This window comes from Melopsittacus undulatus, chromosome 1, assembly GCF_012275295.1.
Source record: "Melopsittacus undulatus isolate bMelUnd1 chromosome 1, bMelUnd1.mat.Z, whole genome shotgun sequence".
NCBI lineage: Eukaryota > Metazoa > Chordata > Aves > Psittaciformes > Psittaculidae > Melopsittacus > Melopsittacus undulatus.
The window spans coordinates 52,942,802-52,955,113 of NC_047527.1; the positions used below are offsets into that span (position 1 = coordinate 52,942,802).

Below are 12,312 nucleotides of genomic sequence, written 5' to 3' on the forward strand. Positions count from 1 at the left end.
TTTAGAAGGCATGCTTTTGTTTGTTGTATAACATACCTGTTCAGACTGACTGAGAGAGGTGAAATTTTGATGGGCTTGACCAAAGGTAATTTAGTGACAAGATTTACAAATGAAATTTTGTGGTTTGATTTCACTGGGTTTAGATTTTACCTGAATGCTTTAAACTCACCCTCCCACAGCTGCATCCCCAGGTAATTTGTAGGACTCTGACTTCAATATAGATACGTAATTCATGGAACATTTGCCAAAAGAGAGCTGTGAATAAAAGCAGCAAAGGATGCGTAAACCTAAACTGTAAAATCCACCTGGATTATGATGAGCTGTTTACAGGATCTTTCTGCTCCCTGAAAGTGGCATATAACAAGCAAATGTTAAATATTTCAATTCTTGTTATTTAACATGCGTAATAGTAAAACAAGGAATTATTCATAGAAAGTAGATGAAACTTCAGAAAAAAAAATCAGGAAATCTACAAGGTAATGAGAAGTATGTTACCATGACTCCAAGAAACTGATGGAGACATCACACAATGGGTGTAATGGAAAAGCCAGGCCCACACCAGAGACAGAAGATAGACTGGGCTTGGGAGGATCTTCTTTCCCATTTACGATTCTAATTATCAAGCACATTGTATGTTGTCCATGAGTAGGAAGCCAGCTAGACAAAGATGCAGCAGTTCTAGAAGGGCACACAGAGGAGGGAGTTGGACCAGTGCCTTCTGCCCCTGGGAGATATCTCTAGCTCTGCTGTGATGGCTGAAATTCTTTAAAACATTTAAAATAATCGCCCCATAAGATGAATAAAAAGTCAGGAGAGTTTGTGGGGAAGGGTAAGTAATCAAAGCTCTCAACTGGAAAGGCATGGGTACCCCTCAAAGGAGGGAGGGATTCAGTCCGGAGAATTGATTAATTTTTAAGATATAGGCAGCATGTGTTTAGTTGCTGCGCTTTGTAAAACTTGTGTACAAGGACTAAATGGCAGGCCGATTTAGGGCAGGCAAGATCTTGCTAAACTAGCACCATTCACATTTAAGTGCAATTAGGAGAAAGCTGGGAATTCTTCTTAGTTGTAAGATAACTGTATTTTTAAATACATGGATAATGTAATTTCAATGTATTTCATGCATTCTCAATAGACATTTCATACATGTTTTTAAATGTAAAAATCTTTTCATAAGAAGGATGCAAGAGAAAATATTCAAGGTACACAGGAGACAGTTGTCTTCTGGTGAAGTTTGACAGATGGGATTCTTATGCAAACTAAATCATTCTGCTACTGCGTGTGTTGTTTACTACATGAGGAAAATGGAATTCATTGTCTCCTCTTGTGTTTCAGGTCGGCAGATTCCACCCTTAGATCCTCATGAAAATGGTAACAATGGAGCCATCAAACTTGGAAAGCAGACTTCACAGACGGGTAGGCGGTGCTGCTGACCCAACTTGATCTCTTTAAATTTACTTGAAAAACAGCACCATTTGCTTTTCTCACTGAGGAGGGACTTTGTGATCTGGGTGACGTGGCTCCTTATCTTGAAAGCAGTAATTTCAATACTTCCCATGAGCAGCAATACAAGGACCAGAAGCAGAAAGCTTTACTTCAAAGGGATTTTGCAAAACCTAGTTGGAAAATCCTCTCTAATATCCTGTCAAAATTACAAGCGTCAAAGTACTCCAATTCTCTGTTCAAACCAGTGACTTTTTTTTTTAATAAAAAGATCCTTTTATATATAAAATTTAGATTTGCTGCAAAAACTTACCTTCTTACATTGCAAAGTGGACTTGGCATGTTTTTAGAATTTTCTTTGTAATAATAGGGTGAAAAAAACCCCATATAAGCCCTGAATTTTGGCTTACAGTTGCTCTGCCATCTTTCTAGCTGGACTTTGCTTCAGTATTTTTTTAAATCTGTAGCTTCATCTTGTACTTTTGGTAAACATCAGCAAGAATTGACTGAATTTGCTAAGTAGAGCAAAAATGGATCCAAAGGATGAGCAAGTGCAGTTTTTACAGGCTAAACGTTAACCTGTGTCAGGAGGTGCTGTGTATGTGGCAGAAGGAGTAGTCATGAAAGAGACTGCTTGGACCCCATGCAGTTCCAGTCTGCTCCAGAAGCACCCACTATGCTTTGCCTGAATTGATTCCCTTTCTAGGGCATGGACTTTCTTAAACACCAGCTTAATCTCCACGGTGTACCAGATTTTCTCCAGAGCTGTGCCCCAGACTGAAGTTGTCTCTGCTCAAAGACACCACATCCTTGGTCTCTAAAAGAGGGTGCCACAGTGCCCCACTCCTTGCGGTCTCCCTGCTGTACTCCAAGCAGTCTTCACTTTGGAAGAGTGCTATTTCTGTACAAAAACAGCTGAAGGGAGCACAGTATAATTTGGGGTCAAAGGCTGGAATCTAATAAAACAAACAAAAATGTTTCTTTGCAAATGTAATTCTGTGAATTTTTAGAGTAGGCTCTTCACTCGCATGGGGATGTGCTATGGAAGATCCGCTGTGTGATACCTTTGGAGCTTGACACACTTGAAGATGCAGTGTTGAAAAACAAAACCCAGTAGGTGGTTATGAACCCGAAATAATGTAAAACTGTATGTGTTCTCCACTTCCATCTTTTATGCACGTGTGTGACTGAGATGATAAAATCCAAATTTATCTTCAATTTCACTGGAAATCAGAACTAGGGTAAGAAATGCAGGCTACAAAATCGAAGCCCAGCCTGCATTCCACAACATTCATTTGTTCTCTTAGGAGGAAAATTAACCTCCCTGCACTTCTGTTCGGGCACTTAAAAAAAGCAAACAAAATGGAAGAACTACTTTCCACAATAAATCACGAACAGGCAGGCTAGAGCTGGCTTTCTGTGTTTATACATAAAACCAGAGCTTATTGCTTGGTTGTGAGATTGCTTTGATAAAATGGCACTAATTATTGGGGCTTGAAGGAGAGCCAGATGAAATCAATGGGAACATTTCTTTGTCTTTAGAAGGTTTGAAGTAGTTATAGGTGGGAAATGTCCAACTTGATTTTATCTAAGAATCTAAACTGCATTGTTTTCTTACATATAATCCATTTCTTCTATGTCTTGGACTCCTGAAAGCACTTGTACTTGAAAATAGGATAACACAGACTCAGACAGCTACCATGAGAAAGGGTATTTGAAGTAAGCTTTCAGCTGTCTCCTGTGATGATAAATGACCCATGTCACTGCTTCATTGCAGCAACTATTTCACAGATAATCCGGGGTTATGCAAGTGAAAATTCAGCAATCATCACTGTTGGTAGCTGGGGAAGGAGACAGCTCCTTTAGGGAACATTTTATCCCATCCTACTACAGGCAGGTCTCCCAGCGGTGCCTGGACTTTCACCTGGCTGTGGAGGGAGAGTTTAACCTGGCCTTCAGCCCTAAAGAAATTTCAAGTTTATCAACATCACAGAATCATACAGTTTATGAGATCTGTGACCCAATGCTGCAAGAGATCTGGTTCTTCCTAAATAAAACCCAGTAAAAGGCTAGTCCTGTTACTGAGAAAACAAAGTGAGATCAGATCCCATTTTTAGAGGTGTTATAAATTTGAGTTCAGCCTATAGCAGTTCTGCATAACTCATTTTTAAGCTTTCATAAATCTTTGTGGCTTAGTCTTTCTTTTTAATGTGACATCTCAAGACTCATTAAACCCTGCTTGAGATGTCTGAAAGCTTTGTAAAACAATTCTGCGAGTACCTTGTGTATTGTAACTTATGCTGGGACTGGCAATCAATGCTGATCTGTATGGGATATTGTGCTGAACAACCAGCTCTCACAGCTGCTGTTGAGCTGTGTGTGAATCCAAACAGGTTTATGAGTCATATTTTAAGATAAGTTAACATTGAAGGTTCTTGCAATGGATCTCTGGCAGATTTTAAAATTCGAATGCTGGCCAGGTAGACACAAAGATATTTCTGATTTTGGTCAGCCAAATCTAGATGACCTTACTCTGCTTATAGTCAAGGAAAAGATTTAAATGGGTAAGGGTTCTGATTGTGTAAGTTCTTGAGATTTGGATTATGGTGAGCTTCAGGAGAGAACTCGGAAGTCACAGGTGAAAAAATAATAGGCCACTGAGCTGTGCAGAACAGCTCACGTTTTCTTTGAAGACAGGGCTCAGCTTTGACAATGATGTTGCCTCTGCAGCTTTAACATTCCTCTTCAAATGGGGGGACAATTTGTTTAAAAAATCATGATTTACAAAAGTCAAATTGATGATTTTTGCTTCCTTTTGTTGCCTGTGTTGTTTGGAAAGTACCAACACTCTTCATCAACGGCCAGAATGACATACAAGAAAACCCCAGACTTGGGGTCAAAACTTTCAGCAGCAACTGGAATTCCTTCTGGTAGTTAATGTCTGGTGAAAAACTATATTACTGTACAGGAGCACTAATAATAATAACACTGCAGTTCTAGGTTGGCCAGCTGGTGCTGGATTTGTCCAAGATTGGATTTCTTTAGAGAACTGGCAGCAGGATTGAGGCATGGGCTGCACTACCAGGGGTGCTTGGTGGAGCCTGTTTGCACCATGACTCAAGACTGTGACTTTCCAGTTGTGGGTGACTTGCTTTTCTGGCTTGTCATGAACTAGTTTAAAAGCAAGATTACAAAGGAACTAGTTTTCATATATGCTCTGCATATACATGTGTGTATATAAGTACAGTTTTATATTGTTATGCTGACATGTAGTGTTTTTTCACTATGTCTGGTTGTCATATACTGTGCATTGTATTCTGTAAGTACATTTTTTATTAATGGTCATTTCACTTTTATGAACTTAAAGTGACAGATCACAGGTAGCAAGAAGATGGAGATGCACATAGGTACAGTTGTTGACTTGCCATTCTTATGCATGAAAATGGCTTATTACAGAAAAACTTTGTCTTGCAGACTGAGACATCAAAAAAATGCCATTCTTTTTCAAGAATTGGGACTCAGAAATAAGAAAGTGACACCCCATTAAGAAAAATCAGAAGGGGAAAAACAATTGATTATTTTTGTTCATGGTACAGCAAGTCTCTCTAAAGTGCTATAATGTAACATGGGGCTGTTTCTATACCTAGAAAAGCTACCTGTCATCCCTTGTCTTCACTAATGCTTTGTGGCATGTTGTAATAAGTGTGTAGTAGATACGCAAGCATTCTGACTATAATCAGACTTTTTCAGTACAGTGATGATATGTTTTACTATGCTACCATTAATTTTTTAAACCAGAGTCAGTTTAAAATCACCTGCTAAGTACTCCTCTGTTTTGTTTATATAAGGGCTTTGACTGGGCTGGACCCAATCGCTTCATGTATGGGATGCTGCAATCTGTTAATATTTTACCTTCTGTTTTACATATTAATTGTATCATACTTAATAATATTTTTTCCCTAAAATACAGGGGTTTTGTGTTTTATTTAACCTCCAATGATTAATGCTAATAAATGTTTTAAATACCTCTGATTCCAGGGTGGCTTTGGTTTCAATAAAGCAGAACAAAATAGGTCCCTTTTTTCATATCGTTTGGTTTTGGAAAAGGGCTGTCTGCAGTCTGTGGGTGGCTATGTGTTATTTAAACTCTACTTGAAGTGTGAGTGGCTGGCCTTTTAGCAGAAACTCAGTGCATTCCTGGGGGATCCTGCAGGGCAGGTGAACTTTCACAAACCAGAAGATTATCTGAAAATCCCTTTGCTAAGTTGTTTGATTTATCCATTAAAAGAGAGGTACCTGAGTGGCAGTATCAGCTTGGGAAGTTAAAATAGCAGCTGCTGTCAGTAGAAAATGAATTTACTGTAGCCGCTTCTTTGAATAGCAACCCTGACTAGTATGGCTCGTATACACTCTTCTGTATGTCTGCTGGTTTTGGCTGGGATAGAGTTAAATTTCTTCATAGTAGCTAGTATAGGGCTATGTTTTGGGTTTCTGCTGGAAACAGTGATGATAACACAGGGATGTTTTCATTGTTGCTGAGCAGTGTTTACACAGAGCCAAGGCCTTTTCTGCTTCTCACACTACCCCACCAGCAAGTAGGCTGGGGGTGCACAAGAAGCTGGGAGGGGACACAGACAGGACAGCTGAGCCCAACTGACCAAAGGGATGTTCCATACTTTCTGACATTGTGTTCAGCATGTAAAGCTGTGGGAAGAAGAAGGAAGCAGGGGGATGTTCAAAGTGATGTTGTAACATTATGTGCGATGGAGCCTTGCTTTCTGGGAGATGGCTGAACACCTGCCTGACAATGGGAAGTAGTGAATTAATTCCTTGGTTTGCTTTGCTTGCATACATGGCTTTTGCTTTACCTGTTAAACTGTCTTTATCTCAATCCTTTTCTCACTTTCTCCTTTCTGATTCTCTCCCTTATTCCACTGGGGCAAAACGTGGCTGTGTGAGGTTTAGCTGTCAGCTGGGGCTGAACCATGACAGTATGTTTTTATTTTGGTGGTACATTTAATTTTTTCCCCCTCCTTTATGTCCCTTAAACTTGTGTTTAGGAGTTAAGAATTAACACTCCCTAAAGAAGTATGCAGTATTTCATACCTCTTAGTGCTATTGTTTCAAGAGGTCTTTGAACTCACCAGTTTTTTGACTGTCTGGCTCATATTTTCAAAGCAGCTCTCACAGCTATGAGAAATATGAATAAAGGGTTGGGGCTTGGTTTTTGTTTGGTTTGTTTGGGTTTTTTTTTTGGGGGGGGGGAAAGTGTGTTGTTTTATTTGATTTGGCTTTTTAAGGAAAACCAGGTTTTTGGAGTAAAGCTTTTCTAACCACCATGATAAATGCAATGCACACCAGTACACAAGAAGCACAGTAACTCAAATAACAGAACGTTGCTCTATGTAAGGAGAAATGAGCATTTTAAAAGGGATTACACAGGTTGTGAGTTTAGTAACTCCCTGAAGATACTGTTCCCTGCTTTAAAGCATTCATAATCACATTAAAAAAATATGTATCGTATCTCCAGCTATGCATAAACAACAATGATCACAGGTACATAACTGTAAACTGTAAAAGGTTATGTACTTAATTTAAGGAAAGCATAAGTAAGCCCCTTTCAACTATTACCAGTGTGTTGGAAAATCAGAAGTGAATACTGTTTTTCCCTTCAGTGTGGAAAGATTTGTGCCCCTTGATGGATCAGTCCTTGCGTTGTCAATGGGATGTTTCACATGGCTTGGAAGCATGTTCTTGTAGTGCTTTAGGTTAGTTCAGAGTTAATTTAGCAGTGACAGGGGAGCTATACAATTGGCTGGAAAATAAACCTCCTCTGCTTTCCTTCTAAAGATAGAGCTTTGTGTCTCAGGCTACTTAAGGAAAGGTATTTGACATTTTGGCCTTCAAAATCATCACGACTGCAGCTTCAGTCTTTCTGCAAAGAGCAGATCCTGCTGTGATTGCCAGAGCACTGTTCTGAAATCAGGACAGCAAGGCTGATGAAATCGTCTATCCACTTCATACCTCCACCCCCTCAGCTAATCTGCAGAAGTGTTCAGGCTACTACCAGGTTTGTGAAATCCCTCCCTTGCCTGAAAGGAGAACAGTAGGATCAAGGATTATTATTTTTTTCCCTCTCATTGTTGTTTCATGCAAAGCTACAGAGCAATTTTCTTAAAAGCATTACAACACCCATGGGAGGACAGACTGGCTGAAAGTATTTGTACAAATGCCTCCGTTAATTGGTTACTCCCTGAGTACTTGGCGTCAGTGATAGGATACATTCATGTACAACGGGGTTCTTGATCAAAACTAAGGGCTGCTTTTGATTACATTTGTTTTTTGTTTGATAGAAATGCTCTCTCACTGTCCAAAAATAAGACTTTTCACTACAAACTGTAAAATCAGTGGTTGACTGCATTTAGCAGGTTAAGATGAGAAGGAATAAGTAATGGCACAATGGAGATTTTTTTATAGATGAAAAATGTATTTCAGATGGGTTTCTTCTCTGTCTATTACGAAGAGTCATTACTGCAAAATGACTGTTTCTGATACTACCAAATGCATCTTGATGCACATTAGTTTGCATTATCACTTGCCACTGCCATGTATTCTATAGGAACATGACAGGCTCATGACACTAGTGTTCATAATCCCTGTGTTTTGAATAGACACGGTGTAGAAGTGTTACTGGAGTTGTTTTGTAACACAGTTGTGAAAACTTGAAGACAGGACACTGGCAGAGCTTGAAGTGTAAGAGACCTGCACTAACTTGGTTTAGTATCACACCAATTAACAAGTTTTTAATAAGATGTTCTCATTCAGTGCAGAAGAATCTAGCACAAGGAAGAGAATTTTGAGGTTTCTGGTTAAATATTAAACATTTATCAGCCTGGAAAGGGTTTATTTTGTCTGGCTATTAAATTACTCCAGCCAGAAATAATTTTTATCCCTGAAACTCCCTGAAGTTATTTTTTTCCTTTTTTTTTCTTAAGAAAGCAGCTTTCTTTGAACAGTATTTACCTTGTTTTCTCAAAACCTCCCTGAAAGCCTGAGCTTTATCTTTCCCATCATCTATCAGAAGTAGTCTGAGACACACCTTGCTTGTGATGAAACACTCAGCCTTTCTGATTGCCACACTCTGGGAATTTTACAAAACAAAGACACATTTCTCCTGACATCCATTTAATGAACATTTATTTTACTAAGTCAGAGCCATTCCTTCTCCCTCCATGACAGTAAAATGCATGTTTAAAACCAAAAATATATACCTAACAACTAAATCCCTGTTCTCCTATAGCAAGTAGAGTACTCTGGGGAAATGATCTGTTACAGACTAAGAGAGAGACAATCCCTGTGCTTCTGATTACATATTGACCAGTACCAATCAATAAGGAAGTCAGCATACATGTCTAAGAGATGCCCCTGAGGAAAATGAACATAGCGTTCCTTCCTCTTTGTCAATATAACATGACTTGGGGCACAAGAGATAGCACTGCTGTTACTGACTTAAAATAAATAAAAAATTGGGAAAGGATAGTAACAGATTTTCTTTGCTTGTTTAATAGGGTTGAAATGTAGGTTAAGCACCTTATAAAAGAAATCCCTGCTTCTTGTCATCTTCAAAGAATCTGGCTGCTTCACTGACAAATATATATCAGGAGTTTTCACAGGGGTTTAGCAAGAGTGGATGGGAACTGGATGATACAAGTGCATTTCAAAACACTTCCAATATTCTAGCTCTGCAAAAACTCAAGTCATCAGCAAACCTAGAATCACTACCAAAATCCAAGTTATCATCAGTGTTCATCACTCAGCACATGGGACAATTTTGCACTGTAGATATTTACCAGAAAAGCATAAAATGTGCAGTAGGAATCTAATAAAGAGTCCTCAGAAATGATGCTCAGAATAAAGACTTAAATTTTCTGTGCTATTTCTTGAGACCATCAGGAAGCCAAATGAGAATTAAACAGCTTTCCTGGCACCATTCCCTTTAGAAATACCGCTTGTCCTCCAAGTTATACCTCACTCTGTAGGTCATTCCTGGTTCTCAGGGAAAATTTGCCTTCAAGGTGGAAACCTGAACTGCCTGCTGGCACCTATCCAGCTCTCCTCCCACGGCACAGCCTTTAGCACTGAAATGGTTCTCCCGTAGTCTCAGTAAGGAGGGACGGAAGTCTTATTTGCTGCTGACGTTTCTAATGGAGGTGACTCAGTTTCTTGGCAGTTTTGACTACAAAGGAGGCTTTTGAGATATGCTGGAAATACGAGCTCGTAATGACCTAGGAAAGGGCTCTCAACAGATAAAACTCTTCTCATGACTGAGATACCAGAAAAGAAAATGCTTTTTGCCCTTTTTATTTTCACCACAGCCTGGTTGGTATGTTTATTTTTCATTGTTTTAGGAGGTGAATTTCTGGAGGGGAAATAGGCTTCTTGAAATGAGAAAAAAAGCCAGAATGTGACACTGATTCCAAAATTCTGAAAAAGGAAAATAATGTTTGGAATGAAAAAGAAGGGGCAAACAAAATGATGATGTCCTACCCTGGCAGGTGTTCTTCATGGTGGGTTACAGCCCATCAAGGTGATAGAGAAGGAACAAAAGTGATGCCTGAAACAGGAAATTTGAATGTAGTGTAAAAAGGACATCACATTATAAATGGTCAAAGAGTGCCCATACATGCATTTCATAGCACAGTACATCAACACTGTAGTTACTTGAAAACCCTAGGTAATAAGTAAGCATAAACAAACACAAGAGTGCATCAGGTGCCTAGACTCCACCTGTAAAAAAGGATACCGTATCTTTACCTGTGGGTATGCCTGAACTTCAATAGTACAAAGTCCACTGAATAAAATATGATGGCCATTGCTGTAGTCTATGACACACCAGTTACTGAGTTGGAGCCCTAGACAAAGGGCTTTCACTAATACATTCCAGTGCACTTACACAGCCACCCTGCCTGCATGGTTTAGCTTTTCATGAAGCTTGATTCTGGCTGAATGATATCTTGGAATGATTCTGCACAAAAGAGGCAAATTGTTCCCAAGAAGCCTATGGAAGAAAGGATGAGTTGGAGATAAATGTATCCAAGTAGCTTTGCATTGACTGATTTTACCGCAGCATGTAGTATGTACTTAAGTACTTGCTGCTGGGAGTATAAAGGCTTTACAATAACACAACATCCATCACTGAAACATAAAATGGAGGGATTTTAATTTTATTTTTCCCAGGAGGAAATTGATACCTTAAAACTTCCCCAAGCCTTGAGTCACCAAGTCATCACTGTCAGCGGGCATGTCTTCCAGACACCTCACCTCATCTCGCTGCGAATCACGCACCTGTGAAAGACGCATACCACGGCAGAAAATTGCACCCTTCCTTGTGTGATGGACACAGGTAAAAAAATTACAGGGCCTGAAGCAACTACCAGATTAGAAGGAAAGCCTTCGCCTGAGAAGCCTGTTTCACATCACATCAGTGACAGCAAGGTGAGGATGTCTGGGGGCTATGGGTTTCAAAGCTCTGAGAAAGCAGTTACTTAGTTATTTGGCAAGATGACTCAGTCCATGTCTCTGGTAGTGCAGGAGAGCCTGAAGTTATTGAGGCTGCCTTCTGACAGGTCTGCTTTTGAAGAAAGTTAGCTTTTTTGGTGAAATGGTGCCAGAATTCCCATAAGAAGGCTTAATTTCCCTAAAATGATTGAGGAAAGACATAATTCCTGTCATTTACAACCAGCATTGGAATTTTTCCTTCCATTTAGTGGGAGCTCCAAGCCATAACAAAATCTGAATGCTAGATAATTCCAATGTATATTTTAAGCCAGGTAGCCAAGGCAGGAAATTAGAGTTCAGGAACCTGTAATTTTCTTTTGGTATCTTCAGATCATGCTCGAAATGTAGGCAAGCCATGTTTCAAGCTAGATGGTCTATCTGATTTTATACACAACCATGTCATAAAAAGTGCACAATGACATGCTAGAAAAATTCTCTTATCAAATTCTGCAGTCACCTGCAATCTTGAACAGAGCCATTAACTGTAACATCATAGTTGTCATTTACCTACGTCCTTTGTACTCAGAGCTAGTCTGTGGAGAGTGAGATTTTTACTGATTGTGACTGACTGTAAATTGTTATCCTCCTCACACCAAGGTAAATGCCTCCCATTTATGTATCCATCCTCTCTGGACAGAGGCTGGAGAAGACGTATTCTTCTACGCCATCCTTTGAGACCAATGAATACTGCATTTTTCAGTCAGGCCTTTGAGACCTTGAGGCCTGAGCTTGCCTTGGTGTATGTTGAATTACCTCCTCTGTCAGGCCTCCATGGCAACTCCATCACTTCCATCAGGACTGGCCTCTGTATTGTCTCATACAGAGACTTCATGGGTGGCTTTGTGCGTTTCTAAGTTTTCCTGGGAAGCAACTGCAAATATTTCCCTATGATGTCATCTGGTACGTGCTGATGACACAATGAAGGGAAGTGTTGCATTTAATTAGCTACCCAACTCACACAAAGGAAACTGCAACAGTAAAACCTGCAAATGTGCAAGCCTGTTTAAACTCACCTTGGGCAAACTCTGCAGTTCTAGTTTCTAGAAAAGTAGTCAGGTAATTGACAGACATTGCTATGGTCATCCCATCATGAATCACTTCTGCTTGCATGTAAGGATTAATTCATCTGTCATATTCAGGCTGAAACAATTGGAAGTTGGGTCAGTCATAATGTGGTCAGAAGCCCTCCCATCCTGTCTAAGCCTTTTGTAATGATCTGTTACTGAAGTTTGTTAAAATTGAGTCAGTGGCCCAAATGAGTCATTTGGAAACCTCTATCTAGTTCACTCTCTAAGAGACAAACATAAGATT

General features: G+C 39.6%; 1 protein-coding gene across 2 annotated transcripts in view; it reads left to right on the plus strand.

The window, feature by feature from the left end:
- RAB31 (RAB31, member RAS oncogene family) overlaps window positions 1–5,475 on the plus strand; it is a 68,386-nt gene extending 62,911 nt beyond the window's left edge. For both annotated transcript variants that reach the window (XM_031052867.2, XM_034063612.1), the window contains exon 7: window positions 1,336–5,475. In XM_031052867.2, coding sequence (XP_030908727.1) covers window positions 1,336–1,433 — 98 coding nt within the window. In that variant the 3' untranslated portion in view covers window positions 1,434–5,475. The remainder of the gene's footprint in view (window positions 1–1,335) is intronic.
- Window positions 5,476–12,312: the final 6,837 nt, after the last annotated feature.